The following is a 24,888-nucleotide window of genomic DNA, read 5'->3' as shown; positions in this document are numbered from 1 at the left end:
TGGTTATATGTTCGATAAGTGTTTGGAAAAATTAATTTTGACAGTTACCTTTTCCATACCTACTGCCTCTGGAGGCCAATTTGCATTAGTTCTCCCACTTCTAACAGCCAGTAATTAGCATTTGAATAGATGCGAATGGGTATTCGCTATCTCCTAGGAGAAAACAATTGGGTGACCTACATGGTCAAAGATAACCCCTCAGAACCTGACCGAAAATGCAGGTGGAGATGTGAGCATCCTTTTTGAACCCAGAATCTTCCCAACCCTTTCCTTAGGGTACTTAAGGGCTTACCTGAGGGTTAGTCCCTAGATTCGTTGTGGGACAAGATTCAATTCAAGACACCACTTCTCTTCAACTGTCTGGGCACTGTGGACTTTGCTCTGGGCATCAAAGCTGCAACCAGGAAGACTCCTGCTGCTCCTGATCTTGTTGTCCTGCTTGTCTGCTGAAACGTCTGTGCCTGTGCACCATATAGGAACCTTCCAAAGCCTGTGGGCATCAAAGACACCTGAAAGATCTCCTTTGAAGTGAAGGAGTCACTTCCCTGCATCTGCAGGCACCACAACTAAGCTGACCGGTCTGCTGATCCTGGGCTCCCACGGACTCCGAAAGACTCAGCAATACAGGTGGTGGTTCTCCACACTCCTCTAGGCATGCCCTGTCCTCTCACCAAGTTTGAGGCTAGTATCCCTCATCGGAACCGTAGGAACTGAACCCCTGTGCACCGTGTCGACTTGCAGTTGCAAAGGCTTGTTGGATTCCTTCCACCAGGATCTTCGGGCTCCAAGTTACCCCAACCTCAAGCATCTCCAATGATCAAGATCTTTACCCTCGCCACTTCACTTGCACCGCGGGCCGGCATCTGTGGTTAGCTGGTCGAAGTACTCTTGTGACTCCAGTGCCTCCGGCCTGTGGATCCTCTTGAGGATCATCATTGAATTCTTTGGCCTCCATTGGTTGCTCGGGTCTTCCCTGACTCCCCTGCTTGTGGTGAGTCACCTGGACCTTGCTGGTTCCGACAATGCACTTTCTTCGCTTTCCATGTTGTTTGCAGTTGCCAAGGCTTGTTGGTGCTCCCGACGGACACCGACCCCCTCAAATCTCGACATCCGACATGGGACAGCTCGTGAACGTCGCCTGGTCCTCCCAGCTCCAAGGTCACGTCATTTCTCCTGCAGCACTCGATATCAGTGGACATTTGTCTTCCGTGCCTCCTGGGCACTCCTGAGTGGCATAGACTCTGTCCCGTCTGCTTGCACGTACTTAACTTGAATCCACCTTTGGGTTCCACCGGACACTGTCACCTTCCCCAGCAGCGGTATCTTCCTGAAGTCCTCAATTGGGCTCAACAGCGGTGTAGGTATCCTGGTTCCTAGGGTATCCACTAGTCTGGTGACTCTCCAACCTTCTGTCTTCCACGGGGTTTCTTCAGGGTCCACTGGAAAGGGTCCTTCTTTAAAATTGCAACCGCGACTTACCCATTGACTTGCATTGATCCCACGGTCGTGTTCCCACTCTGCACAAGGCCTCCATGGGCCTCCTGGTTACTTATTTTGGGTGGTTCCTTGGGTCCCTGGCACTTCTACGTCTTCTGGGTATAGTCTTGACTCGAGTCGTGGGTCACATACCACTATTTTAGTATATGGTTTGGTCTCTCCCAGGCGACCACTGTGTATTCTGTGCTACTTACCCGTTTCTATTGAAAAGTATTGTGTGCATTGTGTATATATCCAGCTAGGAGATATCTGTATGTGTTAGTGAGTGTCTTATAATAAACAAAAAAATGTATAAATATACTGTGTGGTTCTTTTCCACTTAATCTATACCTAAAATATTTTGTTCTGGTAAAACAAGCTGCTTTACACTCCTTCTGGACTAAGCCTGAAGGCTGCTCTTCACAGCTATCACTTAGAGAGCTGTCTAAGGTTGTCTAAGACCACTAAAATCACCATAAGGGTTGTCTGGATTGGTGCACAGTGCCCACTTACATAAGTGTGCACCATATACCAAGACAGCTTCTCACAACATCCTTCTTCAAGAAAGAAGTAAAAGAATTCCTGTCCAACAAATTCCTTTCTCATTGAGGACCTGGCAACGCCCCCCTGTTCCCTGTTTGACCCCGCCCTCCATTTGTCTGCTGCTTCCCATCACTCCATAACATGCTGTAAGTTTTGGTCCAATGTTTCACTTCACCCCCTTCGTTACTCTACTCATCGCTACCTTGGGCAACACTCTGCCACTTGTCTCCCCACCCTGCAACCACCTTCCATAACTACTTCAGCACACTTATGTACACTGTTAACCATACTCTTCTGTGATTTACTGTCGATTTTGTACTGACATTTACGCTGCTATTCTGTTTATGTATCCCACTATGCATTGTGTACTATATATTCTTATTTTGCTCTCAATGTACCCTGTATGACTGATATTGTTCTACGTTGTAAAGCACCAAGCTGGCTTGCTCGTTAGTGCTAAGATGCCATACGCATTCACCTTCTCGGGTAAATCTATGCAGCTGCTCGACCCTACCCACTCCCTATTACATCTTCCTCAGAAAATTCTGCGTTTTTATATTCCTATTGGCAATTAGACACATTTTTAATACAATTGTTATGTATTATATTTTTTTTTCGGAGTGCGGTTTTGTTTTATATCCCACTGTACTTAGTTTGCTTTTTTTATACCATTAATTTAAATATATGTGTGTATACGTATATTTGTATGTGTGTGTGATTGATTGTATGTGTATATATATATATATATATATATATATATGTGTACCTCATGTTATTACTGTTGTGCTTACTCTGTAAAGAGCTCTAATACCTTCGGGTCATGTTCGCGCTATACGACTCTCTCAAATCAAAGAAAATAAATTGTCAAATTCCTCTTGACAGCTCTATTAGGATTGTACATATAACACCCAGGGTACCCTTCAGGAAGATTTGGCCTGTCACAGTAAATATTAGCTGACACCTTCCTTTGTCCCGTCTCCCTGCCCCCAAGCCACCCCCCACCAACCAGGCTTCTTTGTGACATTAGTGTCAAATCCTGATTCTCAAGTCTGTTGTGGTTTTATATATAACACTTGGGGCACACTTCAAGGGACTAGAAAGGGCATGCCAAGACAATTCTTGTGGTTCCACTGTTCCACTGTCTAGTTGCTGATGAATCCTGCCTTTGTCCTACCAGATTTCTGTCCCTGGGTTTATTGTGGTTACAGTGTCTGCTTCAAACTGGATTTTAGTTTTAGATGTGGGAGGACAATAGGGTTACGACAATACTCTCTCCACACACAACCTCAGCCCTCAGAGCCCAAGTTTGGTGTGACTGAAGACTTTAGCCATCTTGAAAATGCCGAAAGTGACCTTGGAAACTTTTCCCTGCCAGGCTGGCTTGTCTCCTGTTGAAGCTACGGGCTACAAGAGGATTTTCTCACAACTGCACGGTTAACGAGTGGCATCTGGACCTGACCTCTACTTGACACCCTGCGAGTCCCCAAGTGCCTCCCCTGAGGTCCTAGGGGGATTTAGAAATACACTCCTTTGGTGGATTGGGGCTTAACTGACTAAGTCAGAAGGCAAAAGCTTTGAAAAGGATGAATTGGGTTGGTGTATCTGACCTGTCTATCAGGGTCAGCCTCAAATTGTGCCTACATCCCTGGCTACCTAAACCATAGACTATCATTGGTGCTTTGTGCTTTTTAGTGCTGTTTCTACTTGAAACTATAACATATAATGTCTCTGCTTCCCCTTATTTGGAGTTATGCATTCCTAACTTAAGCTGTCTGTTCTGTGCCATAACTACCAGGGGTTTGACTCTGGTTAATCTAGTGACTGAGTTTTCACTCTGACAAGGGATGTGATTGTTTATAGAGTTGGCTAGTCAGTCACCCTATACAAATAATAATCAATTATCTTACACTTTGTCACACAGTGCATTTTGCCTGAAGTTAAAAACTGGCTAGGTTCTCCCACTCCAAAATAAACCTACACTAGACCCGAATGACCTTGCCACCTTCTGGCCCATCACTCTACTAACATTAGTTAGGAAAGTATGCTCCACTCCAAGATCACATCAATGCTAACCGTCATGATGCTCAAATGTGGCTCATGAATACCATTGGGGTGATATGATGAGAAAAGGTTTAGGGAAAAAGGAGCAGCTGGTAGAGAGACATGTAACAACAAATGACAAAATTACACAAAGATGCTACTTAGCAGAATGACTGTGATTACTAATTACTATCGAATAGGTATTTAACATGATACATTTTGGATCCTGGATTCTCTCACAGCCTATTTGGTTCTTTTATATTCGAATTGTTATGGTGTCCCCGTAGATGTGAAATGCTATTACTATAGGATTTAAAGCAAAGTTAGATTAGTACTCGTAGAATAGTTTAACCATAGTTCCCTCTCTTGCTTCCTCATCACATCTCCGCGCAACATTTTACAGCTCTAGGATCAATTTAGATTCGAAATTCCTTCCTTTTAATTTTCATTATGCACTTCTTTTTTCTCCCAGAGTTATTGTGGGCTATTTTCTAATCGCCCTCAAGTTCCTCTGACCTTGAAATCACTCTGGATTTGCCTCCTAATCCTTGAAACTGGATTTACTCACCAGCATGACAGCAAGGCTCTTCTCGTGACAACATGGAACGCAATACTGAGTGATTTTCGTTGGACGTGATCTCCCTTTAAAATGGGAGACGCTAAGGTGGCCATCTCTGCGGAAGTCTGGATATTGGGAACATTGGTAACATATACATTCTTTTTGAAGAATGATCAATAGGGCATTTTATACAAGAAGGGCAAGGCTTAATTACTTACGGAAGCCTATGAGGTGGTCTGAAGCCTAGTGAAGCTGTAAGACTTCCTGTTGCCTTTCCTTCATGGAACTGACACCATCTCCTGCATGACTTCAGTCTGGTTTCAGATCACGCTGCAGCACCGAGACTTAGTACATCGTAGATGATGCCCTTTTGACCATAGATGAAGATGACCCCTGCCTCCTGATACAAATGGACCTCTCCTCTGCCTCAATAAGTGACCTTCCCACCCCCCTATGCACCCTGGAGTCTCCAATGGCATTTACTGGCAATGTCTCACTGGTGCTCCTACCTTTCCAGCTGACACCTTTTTGTTCACATGGGCACCTCTGGAACCTAAAAGACCCAATCACCTGTGAAGTTCCCAACAGTTCCATTCTGTTTCGTGTCAGCTTCAAACTCTACATGGCGCCTCTTGGTGCTCTACTCATAGATACAATTACCAAGATTCACCAGTATGCCAGTGATACAATCTCTACTTGAAAGTCTCCTCTGCTTCATACATTCAACACATCAACCACTGCTTGCACAACATCCAAAAGTAGATGTCTAGCTTCCGCTTAGAGATCAATCCAACCAAGACCGAAAGCCTGTTATTGGTCAAGAACAAGAAACAGTTCAAACCTGGCTTAATGACCTGAGCCTAGACCGCTTCGAACCCCAACTTTCATAGAATACCACACCACTTGGATTCACCCAGGACACCAACCTCGCCCTCAAGATATACATTGCTGAGAAGAAAGAAAAAAAACAATGACCCGGTACAAGCGGTGTCCTGGAAGAAGGTCAAGCCGTTTTTTTCCAGAAAGCAACTTCAGAACTGCTGTTCAAGCCCTTGTACTCTTGCGTCCATATGCTTGTAATGTCCTACTCCATGTCATCCCAGACCTCACACTGGCACCCCTTAAAGGAATCTAAAACACTGCTGCTTATGTCATCCAGGGCCTGAAGGAATATGATCACATCACCCCCATCTAGTCCGAAGCTTCATTGGCTTCCTTTGCCGGCCCTCACAATCTTCAAAACCAGCTGCATCATTCAACAGAGCCATCATGACCAGCACCCCACTTACCTTGCAGACAAGCTCACCTTCTGTGGTGATTTTCGGCACACACACAGCCAGTAAACCATAAGATTGCAATCTAGGAAGTGTACAAAATTAAAAACAAGACCGCTGGCTTTTTCCATCTATGCAACCAGGATCTGGAACAACATCCCCGTGCCCATCCGCACCGCCCCAAGGCTGCTCCAATTTAGGAAAGAGTTGAAGATTTACCTCCTTTAAAGAACACTAAACCACTATGCATTAACAGGGCAGAATCCAGCTAGCTCTCCTGTCATTCACTTTATGCTTGTCTTTGACTCTGTACTTTACACTTGTCTTTGACACTGTAACTATTCTTGCTATTTTCAAACAAATTATATTTCTATAAATTAGTTTTTTCACAAAGTTGATTTTGAGGTGTTTGGGTTTTTTGAAATGGTCATCTGTTATTTTATTTTCTATGAATTTGCATACTATAGCCCAGCAAAGTACTTTAAAACATTAGACAGGTGGCCCTAGATGTTTTATTGCCTTGCTAATACTTACTTGCAGTATCTGAGTTTAAATCATTAAAAAGATACATGCAAATTCTGCTCCATATTGTTAAAGTTTCGGGAGAAGAAACTGGAAAGCTCAGCCTTTCTTTTGGACAGGATACTTATGCAAGGGTGAAGCCTCTGTTTCTGGCTCTGACTATGGATATGCAGATAGCTTGTGTCTTTGAGTAACATTGCCTCTGGTTTAGTGAGAGGCTAACTACCACCATCTATCCTCCATCTTTGGGGATGGAAAGTGTCATAGATATGCTAGCAAGCTCACCTTTTTTCAGTGTGCAGAACAGCATTTCTCTGTTGCACAGACCATTTGATCCTATTTATTAGATGATTTATTTAACCACGTTTATATGTATATATATATATATATAGTGTCTCCATGACGTTCAGGTGCTTTATAATAAACGGAAAAATATCATAGAAAGTAACAATAACCATGGAAAGGTACAAAATAGAATTCAAAAACTAAGTAACTACAAATTGAGTAAAGGGAGGAATGCTGAACATGGCCTACATACATTTCCAAGAAGCATGCTGGAAAACGTTAGAATGTAAAGAAAGCCAATAGGATGAACCAAGCCATGTTTTAAAAAAAATATATACATTTCCAAGGGACAGGTGCTTCAAAACATCTTTATGCAAAGGAAGGCTGCAAGATAAACTACAAATATTTTGTTATAGGCATAGGAATCTTCCAGGTAAGTAAGAGGGGAGAATGTGTTTTTTCAGAACGTCATTCATAAAAGGACTCAAGAAAATGGGGAAAAGAAAAGAAAGTGACACAGTTGATAAGGTAAGCAACCAGGAGAATGCGTTAAAGTGACTCAGACAGGGTATCCAGTAGTATTCCCAGTGACCACTATTTTTTAGGAAGCACGATAAATAACCTATCAATGCAGCATGAAAAATAAGTACCTGATGTGTGTTATTTAAATTGGTCTTTAACAACATGTTGCACTTAACTATGAAATGTGGTACATGGATGTGTGAGAAAACTATTGTACTTATAAAGTTGTTTTTTTCAGGATCCTCAGTATGTTCAGGAAGCTCTGACGAATGTCCTGCTCATGGATGCAGTTGTTGGTTCATTGCAGTCCCCCAAGGCAATCTATGCTGCCACTAAATTGTCACATTTTGACAGACAAAAGAATGAAGGTATTATACGTACACTCTGTCATTATTGTTGCTGGTCTATTTTGATCTTTAAGCACACTCACATGTTCTCTTCAGCATGAAAAGTCAATGTTTCATAATTTGCACCGAAACAGTTCCCATGTGATCCAGTGTAAAATAACTGAAACCCTAAGATGTGCGCTGGTTCACCTTGAATTGCATCTCATTTTAAAATGTCAACCCGGCTTTACCTGTTTTTTTCACTGGAACACTTTGACTAGTGGATTTGTTGATATTTTAACTTAGTCACAGTCCATACCTGTGAGGAAGTGGCTTCTGACCCTCTTTAGCCCCTTGATTTTTTTAATAATGTACCAGCAGATTTTTGGATGTGTGCGGAAACTTAGTCTCGCTCTGTATAAGCTCTGCTAAAATGACTGAGTGCTAACCGCCTGTGACCACATTTAAAAATTAGGTCTACTGTTCCCCTGTACTAATTTCACATATGTGTGCACCCGTGTGCCACTGTGTGCAGACTTAGTGAATGATTTTACTGTCTAAGTCAGGTAGGGTACCTGTGCAGACCTTATGAATTAAATGGGGATACAAAAAGAAATTTCCCCCGTTATGTTTTAGCATAGTGTGAGTCAATAGGGCTTTACTGTCAGTCTGCAGTCTTTTACTGCCGGTCTGTACTGCCTTTTTGTATTCACATTGTAGATTAAAGCTGTGCGACCCACAGAAAAGATTAACATCACTTTCTATTGCTTTAAAAATCTCCTCGATGCAAATATATTAATTTGGCAATATTTGTACTCTTTCATATGTGCTGGGTGTTGCAGTATTCTTCTAAGTCGGACCCTAATGAGATTCAAGCTTTAAACTACAGTGGTGGGCCAAGTTAACTACTCTGCTGGCCAGCAGGTAGATCAAAGCCTCCCTAAAACCGGCCGATTTGGAAAGGAATAGCATGTGTCTCTGAGAAAGAAAGAGGATATAGAGAAATCTGCATGAACTAATTATCCCACATTTACAGACGAGCAATGGCCATGCACTTTTTCAAATAAACAGTGTCATCCAGACTTCTGGCACTACTCATGGAATGGGCACTCTTTTGAAGTTTGGGTGTGAAAGCAACCTGCTTTGTCAATTAGGGGTAAATCTAAATGCTTTAGAGGATTTGTGGTTGACTGAACTGGAATTCAACATTAAAAAAAATCCCAAAATGTTGAGCAGGAAGATAGATCATTGGTGTGGAGGGATGATGTTACATCTTCGATTGGGCAGAGATGCCCATCTTCTAGAACCCACCACGTCCACTTTTAAGCCCCCACACAGGGGAAGTGCTCCGAAAAGCAGAGGGACCTGCAGAAGACAAGGGAGAATGAATTTAGTCTGGATGGTCCCTTATCTGCAGTGACCGAATTCTATGGACTTGTACTTGGACTATGTTGGAACGGTTTCTTCACTGCTATGATCACTGAGCCCCCACCCCTCTTTAAGGAGGACAGTAGCGTGGAGACCCTGGCGGAGAGGCTTCTTCACTTCTATGGACTGGTCCGATGGAGTGTCCCCTGAAAGGGGACCCCATGTCTCTTGGTGGACACATAGGCAACCATGCAAGTGGCCCATGGGGCCTAGTGAAGGCAGATTGGGGGTGGCGGGGTGCTGGTGATCTGCTGTGATGACCACATGGTGGTGCTAAAGGAAAGCCACCTGCATAGAATGAAAACATATATATATATATATATATATATATATATATATATATATATATATATATATATATATAGGAGTTCGTGTATTCTTGTTTGTGGAGAAACTGATGAATACTTGGTGCCTATATATATATATATATATAAAATTCACTGAAAAAACCATAGGTTTCACACATGTTATAGTTAGCGGAAATTTTACTGATAAAAAACCAGTGAAATTCCCCCGTTATAGTTAGTGTAGGCAACTATAACTCACGCGACCGCAATCCTCTGCTGATGCTAATACTGTATTTAGACACTTATTTGCCCATGTCTTCTTCCATACATTTTTAGCTATACATATATTTCAAATATTTTTTTTTCATAAAGACACATATGTCATCAGCAGAAGATTGCGGTCGCGTGAGTTATAGTTGCCTACACTAACTATAACGGGGGAATTTCACTGGTTTTTTATCAGTAAAATTCCGCTAACTATAACATGTGTGAAACCTATGGTTTTTTCAGTGAATTTGCAAGGTTTTTTAAATGCTAATTCCTAACTATAACGTGTGTGAAACCTATGGTTTTTTCAGTGAATTTGTACGGTTTTTAAATGCTAAGTTACTTTACGCCATTCGTGGCGTGCGCGCCCACTTAACGCAGTTCGTTCCGTGCGCGCACGGTGCGCTTCGCGCACCGTGCGCGCACAGTAAGCACGCGGTGCGCTTCGCGCACCGCGCGCCCACTTTACGCAGTTAGTGCCGTGCACGCACGGTGGGCACGCGGTGCGCTACGCGCACCGCGTGCCCACGTTACGCTAGATGGGCCATGTACGCACGATGCGCTTCGCGCACTGTGCGCACATGGAGGACATATGATGCACTTCGTTTTGAAAGGTAATATTTTAATTTTTCGTAATTTTTATAAGCCATGCACAAATGGTGCCCTTCGGGCACCATTTGCACACGGGGTGGAGAGAGTGTTGTTCATTTTTTCTTTTATTATTTTTGTGTAAAATATTGTGGTTTTTCGAGCGTCAAATAAAACCCCCCACATTTGGTGGCCTAAGGCCACCAAAAGCACAGGGGGTGGGGAGAGTGTGGATAGTGTTTTTTTTTTTTACATTTTTTACCGTACGCGTACGGTAAGCGTAATCGGCGAAATTAGCGAAAAAATAAAAATTGAATTTTTGGCCTTGGGGGGTCTTTGGGGACTCCCTCAACATGGCTATGTGTGTGGGAGCTGTCTAAACAGCCCCTTTACATGTTTATTGGTTTTATTTAACAACCTAGCTCTCAGTGCGAGAGAGAAAATGGCGGCCGCCGCTTTCTGGTTTCGGCTGTTTCGAATGTTTACTAAGATCTAAGAGCCAATCAGAATCGCGCTCGCGCACGCCACCGTACGCGTACGGTAAGCTTACGGTAAGCGTACCGTAAGCTGGCTCAGATATATATATTGATTTAAAGGCTATTTTCTCAGAATCTACTGAACAGATTTACACCAAACCTACAAAAGGCACTTCCTTGACCTGAGGACTACCTCTCTGCCAAATTTCTAGTAATTCTGTTCAGCCGTTCGGGCTGTAGCCCTGTCTAAAGGTCCTATGGAAAAATGCATGGGAAAAACGCGTTTTGGGACCCCCCTTTTATCTCAGCCCCCGCTTGACGAATCCCCCCGAGACTTTCAGGGTAGGAGCGGAGCGTAGCGCCCCACCTATTTTGAGAAATTCGCGAGGATTCGTCGACCGGCGGCAAAGTTATTCAAAATAGAATGTTGCGGATTTCCTATGGAAAAGGGGTCCTAACTATAACTACCTACTGGCGACCGCCAGTAGGTTATATATATATATATATATATATATTACCTACTGGCGGTCGCCAGTAGGTAGTTATAGTTAGGACCACGTTTCCATAGGAAATCCGCAACATTCTATTTTGAATAACTTTGGCGCCGGTCGACGAATCCTCGCGAATTTCTCAAAATAGGTGGGGCGCTACGCTCCGCTCCTACCCTGAAAGTCTCGGGGGGATCCGTCAAGCGGGGGCTGAGATAAAAGGGGGGTCCCAAAACGCGTTTTTCCCATGCATTTTTCCATAGGACCTTTAGAACGAGCTACAGCCCGAACGGCTGAACAGAATTACTCAAAATTTGGCAGAGAGGTAGTCCCTAGGTCAAGGAAGTGCCTTTTGTAGGTTTGGTGTAAATCTGTTCAGTAGATTCTGAGAAAATAGCCTTTAAATCAATATATATATCTGAGCCCGCTTACGGTACGCTTACCGTACGCTTACGGTAAGCGTACGGTGGCGTGCGCGAGCGCGATTCTGATTGGCTCTTAGATCTTAGTAAACATTCGAATCGGCCGAAACCAGGAAGCGGCGGCCGCCATTTTGTGTATTTCACTCTGAAAAAAAAGAGTGAAAACAAGGAAAGGGGGCAATGAGGAGAGTTACAGACCCCCTAACAATTGTAAGGGGGTCAAAGAAGGACAGAAAAGTACAAAAAAAACATTTATTGATTTTAAAAAAAATCTCGGGGTACGCGTACGGTAAGCTTACGGTAAGCGTACGGTAAAAAAAATAAAAATAAATAAATGAAAAGCAGATTTAAGAGTTTAGAAATTAGGGAGCTCTAAAAAGAGCTGTTGTGTTTATGGAGTCATTTTTTTAGTGGTACCTACAAGTAAGTACCGATGCAGAGTCTAAGGTTCAAGAGGAAGACTCTGTTCCCTTCATCATTGAAGTGCACACCATCTCCTCTATAAATGTCTTGCATGTCGTAACGCAAGTTGTTGTGGTAAATGGCACCCATACCATAGTCACGGAGGAAAGCAGAAACAGATTTGTTGACGTGCTTTCTTGCTTTGTCAATCTGTGGACAGAAATGATTGGACCAGTTCCATTTTTGCCTTTGGCATATGTTGGAAAACACAAAGGCAGTTTTAGGGAAAAGTGTAAACAGTTGTGCAAAGGTGTCCTTCATAAGCATTTCCAGACCTACCCCAGTCAAAGTGCCTAGGTCATTGCCACCACAGTGCACTATTATGAGGTCAGGGTGTTGGATTTGAATGAAGGATTTCACCAATGGCATCAATTGGTGCCACTTTAACCCTCTCTGACCAATCCATTTAATGTCTACATTTGGCAAAGCAAGGTCTCTCACCATATCTGTTTTCTCTGCAAACTTTTCACTCCAGAAGACATAGCTGTGCCCTACAATCCACACTGTGAACATCTTCAAAGGAGAACTGGATGCACTCAGGAGGTGTCTTTCAGTAGAATGGCAATATGAAAAGAAAGACAGTTTGGAAATGGAGGCATACATATTTTTTACAAAACAAAAAGAACTGATTGGCTGTTTCATACCATTCTAGAAAAAAAACTAGGCTGTATGTGAAAATTAATAGAAGCATGTTTTGTATTGGTACAAAAAAATGTGTAACCAAAGAACAGTACTATGGATTTGCTGTTAGGTTTGAAAAGTCAAGCACTCTTGCTCTGTGGAATTGAAACATTGTGTGTCGAACTTCTGACCTAACTGCACACAGCAGTGTTCCATGAGCTGTTGCTATGGTAGCAGGCAGAAGTCAAGTTGGGGGAAGGGTACTAGGCAGAAGTCAAGTTGGGGGCAGGGTACTTTTGGAAAAGGGTTGGTTTTCAACCAATAGAAATGTGTCATTACATTTGAAAAAAAGGGGGAAGCACTGAGATTTGAAACTTACATGTATATGTGTGGAAAAATAGAGGGAAAGTTTGCCATTATCTGGTTCTGCTGAGAGGAGAGAGGTGAACACAACAGAGATCCTGGCTCTGATAATCTGCTGTTTGAGTGTCACATTTCTTTCACAACTAACTAATTTTAAAGGTGAGTTTACAGTTTGAGAGGGGATGTATGTGGTAACTTAAGAAATGAATAATAGAAATGGGAATTGTTTTTGTTGTAGTTACACATGGTGGTTTCATAATGTGTCAGTCTGTAAAAGTGATTTTCACTTGGCCCGAAAAAAAAAGAGCAGTAAGTGTGCTTTCAAATTGGCAAAGAAATTTCGTTTTGGCACTAATGTGAAAACATGACTCTGTGTGCATAGAAGAATAATAGGCAGAGATTTATTGCGTCTTGCTCTGGTGATTTCACAGTTGCAGTAGATGGAAAAGAGGAGCGAATTTTTGGGGGAAGAAGCAGAGGCTTAGCACACACCCATGTGCTTGCCATGTATAGTCATGCACAGTAATTAGAAGCGAGTGGGGTTTTCAGGTTTAAGTCTGTAATGCAAATACATTCAGCATCACTAAGGCTGGTTGCCCCTGCTGGAGTGTAGGCAGTCACAGAGAATACACACGGTGGTGGTCTGAAAAAAAAACAGCTTGGACATGTGCATTTAAATAAATTTAAAAAAAAGGTTTCAGAATGTGTCAGTCTGTAAAAGTGATTTCAAATTGTAAAAAGAGATTTTCACTTGGCCCGAAAAAAAAAGAGCAGTAAGTGTGCTTTCAAATTGGCAAAGAAATTTCGTTTTGGCACTAATGTGAAAACATGACTGTGTGCATAGAAGAATTATAGGCAGAGATTTATTGCGTCTTGCTCTGGTGATTTCACAGTTGCAGTAGATGGAAAGGGGGAGCGAATTTTTGGGGGAAGAAGCAGAGGCTTAGCACACACCCATGTGCTTGCCATGTATAGTCATGCACAGTAATTAGAAGCGAGTGGGGTTTTCAGGTTTAAGTCTGTAATGCAAATACATTCAGCATCACTAAGGCTGGTTGCCCCTGCTGGAGTGTAGGCAGTCACAGAGAATACACACGGTGGTGGTCTGAAAAAAAAACAGCTTGGACATGTGCATTTAAATAAAATTAAAAAAAAGGTTTCAGAATGTGTCAGTCTGTAAAAGTGATTTCAAATTGTAAAAAGAGATTTTCACTTGGCCCGAAAAAAAAAGAGCAGTAAGTGTGCTTTCAAATTGGCAAAGAAATTTCGTTTTGGCACTAATGTGAAAACATGACTCTGTGTGCATGGAAGAATTATAGGCAGAGATTTATTGCGTCTTGCTCTGGTGATTTCACAGTTGCAGTAGATGGAAAGGGGGAGCGAATTTTTTGGGGAAGAAGCAGAGGCTTAGCACACACCCATGTGCTTGCCATGTATAGTCATGCACAGTAATTAGAAGCGAGTGGGGTTTTCAGGTTTAAGTCTGTAATGCAAATACATTCAGCATCACTAAGGCTGGTTGCCCCTGCTGAAGTGTAGGCAGTCACAGAGAATACACACGGTGGTGGTCTGAAAAAAAAACAACTTGGACATGTGCATTTAAATAAATTTAAAAAAAAGGTTTCAGAATGTGTCAGTCTGTAAAAGTGATTTCAAATTGTAAAAAGAGATTTTCACTTGGCCCGAAAAAAAAAGAGCAGTAAGTGTGCTTTCAAATTGGCAAAGAAATTTCGTTTTGGCACTAATGTGAAAACATGACTCTGTGTGCATAGAAGAATTATAGGCAGAGATTTATTGCGTCTTGCTCTGGTGATTTCACAGTTGCAGTAGATGGAAAAGAGGAGCGAATTTTTGGGGGAAGAAGCAGAGGCTTAGCACACACCCATGTGCTTGCCATGTATAGTCATGCACAGTAATTAGAAGCGAGTGGGGTTTTCAGGTTTAAGTCTGTAATGCAAATACATTCAGCATCACTAAGGCTGGTTGCCCCTGCTGGAGTGTAGGCAGTCACAGAGAATACACACGGTGGTGGTCTGAAAAAAAACCAGCTTGGACATGTGCATTTAAATAAATTTAAAAAAAAGGTTTCAGAATGTGTCAGTCTGTAAAAGTGATTTCAAATTGTAAAAAGAGATTTTCACTTGGTCCGAAAAAAAAAGAGCAGTAAGTGTGCTTTCAAATTGGCAAAGAAATTTCGTTTGGGCACTAATGTGAAAACATGACTCTGTGTGCATAGAAGAATTATAGGCAGAGATTTATTGCGTCTTGCTCTGGTAATTTCACAGTTGCAGTAGATGGAAAGGGGGAGCGAATTTTTGGGGGAAGAAGCAGAGGCTTAGCACACACCCATGTGCTTGCCATGTATAGTCATGCACAGTAATTAGAAGCGAGTGGGGTTTTCAGGTTTAAGTCTGTAATGCAAATACATTCAGCATCACTAAGGCTGGTTGCCCCTGCTGGAGTGTAGGCAGTCACAGAGAATACACACGGTGGTGGTCTGAAAAAAAAACAGCTTGGACATGTGCATTTAAATAAATTTAAAAAAAAGGTTTCAGAATGTGTCAGTCTGTAAAAGTGATTTCAAATTGTAAAAAGAGATTTTCACTTGGCCCGAAAAAAAAAGAGCAGTAAGTGTGCTTTCAAATTGGCAAAGAAATTTCGTTTTGGCACTAATGTGAAAACATGACTCTGTGTGCATAGAAGAATTATAGGCAGAGATTTATTGCGTCTTGCTCTGGTGATTTCACAGTTGCAGTAGATGGAAAAGAGGAGCGAATTTTTGGGGGAAGAAGCAGAGGCTTAGCACACACCCATGTGCTTGCCATGTATAGTCATGCACAGTAATTAGAAGCGAGTGGGGTTTTCAGGTTTAAGTCTGTAATGCAAATACATTCAGCATCACTAAGGCTGGTTGCCCCTGCTGGAGTGTAGGCAGTCACAGAGAATACACACGGTGGTGGTCTGAAAAAAAAACAGCTTGGACATGTGCATTTAAATAAATTTAAAAAAAGGTTTCAGAATGTGTCAGTCTGTAAAAGTGATTTCAAATTGTAAAAAGAGATTTTCACTTGGCCCGAAAAAAAAAGAGCAGTAAGTGTGCTTTCAAATTGGCAAAGAAATTTCGTTTTGGCACTAATGTGAAAACATGACTCTGTGTGCATAGAAGAATTATAGGCAGAGATTTATTGCGTCTTGCTCTGGTGATTTCACAGTTGCAGTAGATGGAAAGGGGGAGCGAATTTTTGGGGGAAGAAGCAGAGGCTTAGCACACACCCATGTGCTTGCCATGTATAGTCATGCACAGTAATTAGAAGCGAGTGGGGTTTTCAGGTTTAAGTCTGTAATGCAAATACATTCAGCATCACTAAGGCTGGTTGCCCCTGCTGGAGTGTAGGCAGTCACAGAGAATACACATGGTGGTGGTCTGAAAAAACAGCTTGGTTTCATAATGTGACAGTTTGTAAAAGAGATTTTCACTTGCCCAAAAAAAAGAGCAGTTTGTGTGCATTCAAATTGGCAAAGAAATTTCGTTTTGTGACTATTGTGAAAAGAAATGTAGTAATATATTTAAATACAATAAAGGATTTTTTTTTTAGTTTTTTTCAGGTATTACTGAAGAACAGTGAACAAAATTTAAGATGCCTACAAAATCTCGAGTTCAAAAAACGCTAAAAAAAAAACTATATTTGAAGACAACTGGAGGACCAAAGTTAGTAGAAGATGCTGATGTTGGGAAAAAGAAAAAATCTTCTGGTAAGCAAAAAAAACAATTTCTAAACAAAATATTCAAAACAAAGAAAAATGTACAAAATGTCTGTTCTCGGAAAAATGTAACAAAACATAGAGAACAGCAAAAAAATTAGAATTTAGTTAATGCAAATATACCTTCTGCAATTGAAAAGTTTAACATAAACAGAAAAACAGCATTTAAAGAGATACGTAGAAAAATGTTTCAGAGAAGAGTTATGTCCAATTTGATAAAGGATATAAAGAAATATAAGCAAAAGGCTAAATATTACAAGAGAAAAAAAGAAATTGAAGCCATTGCAGCAAAAGCATTAGAATTAAAAAGGAAACTATTCATATTAATTTTGAATAGGATGCGTACATTAGATAAAATGGTTAATGTACTGAAATCACAAAGCAAAAGCAAAAGAGTAGTGAACAGAACAAACTTTTGTAAAGTGTTTTTAGGAAAGTGGATGCATAGTTCAAGTAGTGAACCTTTTTTTAATGAAGAGAGCTATTTTCAAAGTAATAGTTTGCTGCATGCAGTTGACACCAGAGGTCGTTCATACGAAGTAAAAAATGGTTGCATAATGGAGAAGGAGATAATGGTTCCAAGAGATGAGGTACAAGTGATGGCAGATGAGGCAATGGGGAGACGTCCTAAAGCCCCAGTGTACACTTGGAATTGTAGTAGTATTTGCACTGTGCGTCAGGAATCTATTGACAGATTTCGAGAGTTTCTAAGAGAATATAGTAAAAAAAGTGTAAAACAAAAGATTAAGGTGCTTCAAAGTCTGGATCCATGCAGAGTGAGAGAGAATACTGGTTTGCAGGGTCATTCTCTTGCTTGTCTATCTAGAAAAGTGTGCAATAGTGTTTTCCATCATTTTAGGATGCTGGCTGTTCATCATACTGAAATGAGAAAGTTTGTGAGACGGTTGTATTTTGCCAAAAGTCCAGCAATAAAGTTAAATGAATTGAATAGGGCTCTGTTCCGAGGAACGGTATCAGATGTAGAGAAGGTTGTTGATGAAATTCAGTTTTGTAACTTTGGTCCTGAACAAAACAGTGCAGAGAAGGACACAGTAAATGAGGCAGAAGTGGAAGAGAATGTAGAACCTTGTGTAAGTAAGACATTTAATGATCACATAACAAAATTTGCAATAATCTCTAATGAAAGACCAAATGTTACTTGTATTTGTTGCCGCAGAACTCATTATAGAAAACAAACTAGGAATGTTGATCTCTACAGAAAGAGTGAAAATGAAGATAATTATAAGTGGATGGATTTTGCCACATATATATTTCTTGAAAATTGTTTTGAATTGGGTGAAGATCAGCGTATTTGTAAATACTGCTACAACAAGTTAGAGGAAAATAGAATGCCGACCAGAGCTGTACATAATAATTTAGAATTGGATGCTATTCCTGCTGAACTTTCTGAATTAAATACATATGAGTCTATACTCATTCAATGTGTTCATCCGTTCCAGACCATAGTACGTATGGAGCCCAAAACTGGTAAATTACCTGCTTCAGATTTACTGAGAGGTTTAAAAGGTAGAGTGGTGTATTTGCCCTTGGATTTGAAAAAAAATATGGAAACTATTGATGCGGATACTTTGGAAACTGAACCATTAATTATTCTGGTTAATGGTGTACCTACAAAGAATAAGAAGATTTGGCAGGAGCTGGTAGATGTGCGGAAAGTACAAAGAGCAAATTTGTATTTGAAAAAAAATAACAAATGGTATGAATCAATTTATATAGAAGAAGAAGAAGAAGAAGAAGATTTACAAGGAGACACAGAAACACCAACTGGACAAATTGAAAAAGTGGACAAGTCAAAGGAAGAAGAAATTTATGAACATTTTAGCATACATCCTCTCCATTCGAAAGAAGTTATGGGAGACAATATTGATCTCTTTCAGATGAAGAAAGCAAAAGGAAATCCCGTGAGTGTATGGGAGGAGAGCTTGGAAGCTCGATGTTTTCCCCAGCTGTTTCCTAAAGGAAAAGGAGGACGATACGATGAACGTCCAGAACAGATTCCAGCTTCAGAGTATCGAACTACAAGACTATATGCTGAAGATCCCAGATTTCGACAAAGTATTCCTTATTTGTTCCATCTTTTATTTGAAAGCGACTTGTCTGCACTGTCTTATGCAGTAAATCACATTTTAAAAAGTGGAGTACATTTACAAAATGTGTCTGCTAAGGATTTTATGGAGAAAGTGCAGCACCGAGATGATCATTTGGAAACACAACTGATCAATCTGATGGCTTGTCAGCGTGGGACAAATGAATATTGGTACCGACGCCATGGTGAACTAAAATGCATGTTACGCAATTTAGGAACAACAACATGGTTCCTTACCCTAAGCTGTGCCGAGTACGCTTGGGATGATTTACTGGATTTTCTACGAGAGGCCAATTCAAACATTAAAAACATCGAATACAAGACAGCAGGAGAACTGTGCTCATTGGATCCGGTTAATGTTTGCAGATATTTCAATCATAGATTTGAGGCTATGATATCCTTCATCTGCAATAAAAAAAATCCACCCCTTGGAGAAGTAGTGGATTTCTTTTGGAGAAAAGAGTACCAGGCAAGAGGTGCTCCTCATATTCATATGCTGCTGTGGATCAAGGATGCCCCAAAGTTTGGAACAGATACTGATGAAGCAGTGTTATCTTACATTGAAGAATATGCAACATGTGCTATACCTAAAAGCACAGAAGAGAACAAGTTAAAGGAGCAAGTTCTACGTTTCCAAAGTCATCGGTGTGGAAAATACTGTCGACGGAAATACAAGAGCAAAGAAAAATACTACACTAAATGTCGATTTGGATTTCCTAGACCTGTTCTTACAAATGGAAGAGTCAACAGTTTTATGTCAGCTGTGAGACATACTATCACAAGAAAATCACCTAAGAATACCTACAACCTTAAAAGAAAAGAAGAATCAAAAAATATAAATGACTACAACCCAGTCATTTTATCCATGTGGAACGCTAACATGGATATACAGTATGTTGCTGACAATTCCATTGCTGTTGCTCGATATGTAACGTCTTACATTACGAAATCAGAAAAAACAGAATTGAAGGAAATGTGGGAAGAGATTTCTCACGAGAAGACTGTCAGTAAGAAGCTGTACAGTTTCAGTTTGAAGATGTTATCGCATCGAGAAATTGGATCCTACGAATGTTCAGATAGGTTATCTTCTGCAAGTCTCTACTCGAAGTCAAGAAGAATAATTTGGGCAAGTTTAGGCCTTGCAGCAATGAGAAATCGGGTACTGAAATCTGTTGGAGAAATTGAATATTTGGCTGAGAATGACCCAGAAAGTACAGACATATTGAAAACAAACATGTTGGACACATATTATCCCAAGAGAAGTCATCATCTGGAGAACATGTGTCTCTATGAAGTGTTACAGAACTACATTTATTCACGGAAAGCTGCAGAAGACATCAACAGTGGAAAATATAAAGTTGTTGGTGAAGAAGGATGTTTGGTGAAGCAAACCAAAGGAAGTTTGATAAATCACCGGAAGCTGAGTTGCGACACTACCGACAAGAAAGAATTTTACTACTTGGCTCTTTTACAGTTGTTTAAACCATGGCGTACAGAGGATGAACTACTGGGAGAATTCCAGAGCTATGAAGATTCTTTTAATGCTTGCAAAGACAGCATACAATGCAGTACATTCTCAACTTATCTGCAAATGTTAAATGAAGAAATTGAACAGGAAACTACAATTGCAGCAGAAATAGCTAGAGACAGTTCTCAGGACAGCCAAAGTTCAGGAACACACAGTCAAGATCCCCTAGGACAACCAATCGTTGAAAATGAAGCATCAATAGCCATGAATGAAGTGGAAACGGCTATGAATCAAGCTCAAGAAGAATTTATAGACTTAGAAAATTTGGAAAGACAACTGAATCAAGAGCAGCAACAAATTTATGAAGAGATCAAAAACAAAATTGATCACGGATTTCTACATATCAAAAAAGAGTGCTCATGCACATCATTTCATCCAATCAGGATGTATGTAAGCGGACAAGCTGGCACTGGAAAAAGTTTCCTAATTAAAGTCATCAGAAGCTACCTAAAGCAAAAAACGGATTCTACTTTGTCTTGTGTGGTTACTGCTCCAACTGGGTTAGCAGCATATAACATAAAAGGAATCACCTTACATCGTTTGCTAATGTTACCAGTGGAGCATGAGAACAAAATACAATTCAACAAGCTAACTGGAGAAGCATCCTTGGAAGTTTCACGAGTATTGAAGAAGATGCAAGTTCTCATTATTGATGAGGTGAGCATGGTATCAAACTTAATGCTTGCCTTTGTGCATTTAAGAATGCAGCAAATTTTGAAGACAGACTATGACGTGTTATTTGGTGGAAAACACGTCATAGTTTTTGGTGATCTTTTGCAACTTACTCCAGTTAAAGGACAACCAGTGTTTAATACTGTGACACATGAAGACACGAAGAAGTCATTGGGAAGCATTGGAAATACAAATATTTGGTCCTTCTTTGAGTACAAGGAACTTACAACTAATATGAGGCAAGCAAACGATGAAGAATATGGAAGTATTCTGAAAGATATCAGGATTGGACTACTCACAGAAGTTGGGAAAAAAGCATTACAGAGTCGGCTGCTACATAATTTATTTCCAAAGGAAGAAATAGTTGCAGAGAAAATATACAAGAATATTGCAGAAAACAAAAGTGTCATCTGCTTAATGCCAACTCTACGTGAATGCTCAATATTTAATGAGGAGCTTTTGAAATTGGAAAAGGAAGACATCAGGAAATTGGAAGCAGTGGACAAAATTGAGGATGGAAGAATTACTGTCACAGTAACAGGCAAACTGAAAAATAAATTGGACTCACTAGAGAAGAACATCTCCAAAACAGCAGGATTAGAAAAAAATCTATATGTTTGCATGAACTGTAGAGTGTTTTTAAGGAGAAATTTGGATGTTGAGAAAGGCTTAGTGAATGGAGCGATGGGAAGAGTTGTGGGTTTTATTAATTATCAGAAAAAAGATGGAATTGAATGTTTAAAAATTAAATTTGATCAGATAGAGGAAGTTAAAGACATTTGTCGTTGTTCAGTTCGTTTCATGCTTGTGAAAGACTTATATGTACGTAGGAAGCAGTTTCCGTTTTCACTAGCATATGCTGTAACTATCCACAAGTCTCAAGGATTGACTGTAGATTGTGCATTTGTGAACATTGGTTCAACTGTGTTCAAAGAAGGTATGGCATATGTAGCTTTGTCACGAGTCAAAACATTATCAGGTTTATTCATGATAGACTTTGATGACTCAAAAGTTAGTGCTGATACAAACTGTGTAAAGGAGTATAATAGATTAAGAAGAAGCTATGCTCCTCATTTAGGTCAGTATCCTGTGTTGGAGAAACGTGTAGTTTCTCGTAAAAGGAGAAATGAGAATATCTGTAATGAAGATATAGAGAAGAGGAAAAAAAAGAGGAGTGATGTAATTGCAAACAAAAAGAAAAAGGACAATGAAGAACAGGTTGTAGGATGTCATTTTGAAAATAGCTCTGGTGTCAACTGCTACGCTAATGTAGTGCTGAATGTTGCATTTTATCTGGAAAGTTTGCAAGAGCAGATAATAGTAAATCAGGGAAAAAGATTCTGTTCAGAGCTGAGTCTCCTTTTTCAAAAGCTGAGTAAAGATAAAACTCAAATAGAAAGTGCTACTGATATTAGAAAACTTTTAGATGTATGTTCAGGACGAACACAGTTTTCTCAAAATGAACAGCAAGATGCACACGAATTTTTGATGTATTTTCTTCAGGTAGTGGAAGAAGAAGGAGTTCCCATTGACATTTTTTTTGGTCTCTCTTATAAATGGGAACATAGTTGTGATAATTGTTATAATATATGTGGCTCTATTGTTGATAATGAAAGGTTTATTTATTTGACATTGCCAGAGAGTAAAACAGTCACTTTTGCAAAATTAGTTAAAGATGCTAATCATAGCATGAAATGTGGTGAGTGTAATTCTGACATGTTATCAACATTAATTTTAAGGGAATACGGACAGTATGTAATTTTAATGATGCAACGATGTAGAGCTGATGGATCAAAATTGGATACTTTAATAAAGAAGTTTACAGGACAGCAATTATCAATTTCAGGAAAAACTTTTGTAACTGTTGCAATAATTTTCCATGATGGACCTACTGTTACTTCTGGACATTACACAGTTTATCTAAAATGTGAAAAAGGCTGGACACTGTGTAATGATTCCCAATTGATTTTCAAACAACGTTTGCCTTTTGATTTAGCAAATTCCTATCTAATCTTCCTGAAACCTAAATTTTAGAGAGATTTGGCAAGATCTGGACAAAATAATTTTACCATTTTACTGGATTACCATTGCAATTTTGTAGAAAAAAGATTTTTAAAATTATCATTTGGCCTAAAGGAAAGATAACCAATTGTAATGTGGACTTTTTTAATTTTTAATGCAATTTTGAAAAACCAATAATTTAGAGATAATCGGTAACTTCTGCACATTTTAAATTTTGGAATGCTATTGGACTGCCATTGGAAATTTTTTCAAAAATGATTTAAAAAATTATTATTTGGCCATGTGGAAAAGTAAGCAATTCTATTGTGGACTAAATAAATTATTCAAAAAATTTTCGTGAACCAAAATGTTACAGAGAATTGGTGAGATCTGGACAGATTAAACTTTAGAATTTTAATGGTTTTCCCTTGGAAATTTATTCCAGGAAAAAAAAAAAATACTATTTGGCCTAAAGGAAATAAAATCAGATGTATTTTGGAGTTATTTGAGATATAATTTTGTGATTATACTTCTGAAACAAACATATCAGACGGTATTTTAAAGAAAAAAGTATTGTTTTTAGATGATATTTTTTTAGAATAATATGCATTTCTGTAATGATAAGTTTAAGTGAGAAGAGATTCTGGGCTTTTTTAATACAATCTTTGAGATTGTTATTTTTTTTTGCCCGCTGTAAAATGATGAATGCAATTGCTTTCACAATTTATAGTGAAATGCAATATATTCTGAAAACAGCAAAAATAAGGCACAAATATTTTTTGGTAAAAAATGTAAATATGTGTACTGTATTATAAAATGGTTTAAAAATATTAATACTTTTTTCTTTTTTTTCAGATCGATATAGAAAATTTTCGGAAACTACAACCATTTTAAAAACTATTTTTTAAAAAAACAAATGAATAAATATTTTTTTGAGTGAGTATGGTAAGTCAATAATAATAATTGTAGTCTCTCAAGGACCTTCTAATGTGATAAATGATTTTTAGTGTTTTTTTTAAAAAATAAAAAAAAAGGTACGCTTACCGTACGCGTACGGTAAAAAAAAATAAAAAAAAGTTTTTAAAAACATATGTAAAAAAAAGATGAAAGATAAGGTTGGCTCTTAAAAGAACCGTTGTGTTCATGCAGGGACAGAGGAAAGAAAGATTGGGAATATTAGACGGTACGACAAGTGTGCTGATCTATTTTACTGTTCACCAGGGAAACACTGGTCTCCCTATAAGTAATTAGATCGTGACAAGTGGCGCACCGTACTTCAACCCTCGCAAACCGAGGGTTAATTTCCAGAGGGCCAGCAAAAGGAGATTCTCCCCCCACAGATGAAGGGCTCACCTGACCTGCAGAAGAAGGAGTCTGCCCTGCAGGTGATGGTCCAGGCTGAGCTGCTGTGGATGTACTGGCTCGTCTTTCTGAAGAGTTACCTCCAAAAAGATGACCATGTGTCCTTCTGTGTACATCCTGGAGGTGTCTCTTCATGGTGTGATTCCCAAAGGAATACTTCCTGTTAGGATTACCTCTAGAAAGTACACGCTTACACAGCTTGCAAGTAACTAAGGGTGCATTCACCTTTTGCTGGCCTTCTGGAAAAGTAAAATAATCCCAAACATAAGAAGGCTTTACTTTCCTCGCTCTCTGCCTCAAGACAGTGCTGCTGGTGCTAGCCTCACTCTCAGAAGAGCTCTGCTGTTCTGCCATCGTATCCCAAAGACAAACCAGCTCCTTCTCCCAAGGGATCACAAGCAGAAATGAGGGGAATGGGTGTGGTGTAGGAGAGTTCTAGAACTGAAAGTAGTTTCAACCAATCAAAAGTTGTGTTTCATGATCACATGACCAACCGTACGCTTACGG

The 24,888-nt window shown here is 39.8% G+C and overlaps 1 protein-coding gene across 2 annotated transcripts in view; it reads left to right on the top strand.

Moving 5' to 3' along the window:
* Positions 1 to 24,888, top strand: part of DENND3 (DENN domain containing 3) — a 757,020-nt gene that overhangs the window by 552,085 nt on the left and 180,047 nt on the right. For both annotated transcript variants that reach the window (XM_085604830.1, XM_085604832.1), the window contains exon 16: positions 7,460 to 7,589. In XM_085604830.1, the coding sequence (XP_085460956.1) occupies positions 7,460 to 7,589 (130 nt within the window). The remainder of the gene's footprint in view (positions 1 to 7,459; positions 7,590 to 24,888) is intronic.

Source organism: Triturus cristatus, chromosome 5_1, assembly GCF_964204655.1.
Source record: "Triturus cristatus chromosome 5_1, aTriCri1.1, whole genome shotgun sequence".
In the NCBI taxonomy this organism is placed as follows: Eukaryota; Metazoa; Chordata; class Amphibia; order Caudata; family Salamandridae; genus Triturus; species Triturus cristatus.
Note: the sequence above shows the minus strand (reverse complement) of the source record. Positions and strands in the feature narration are given on the sequence as shown.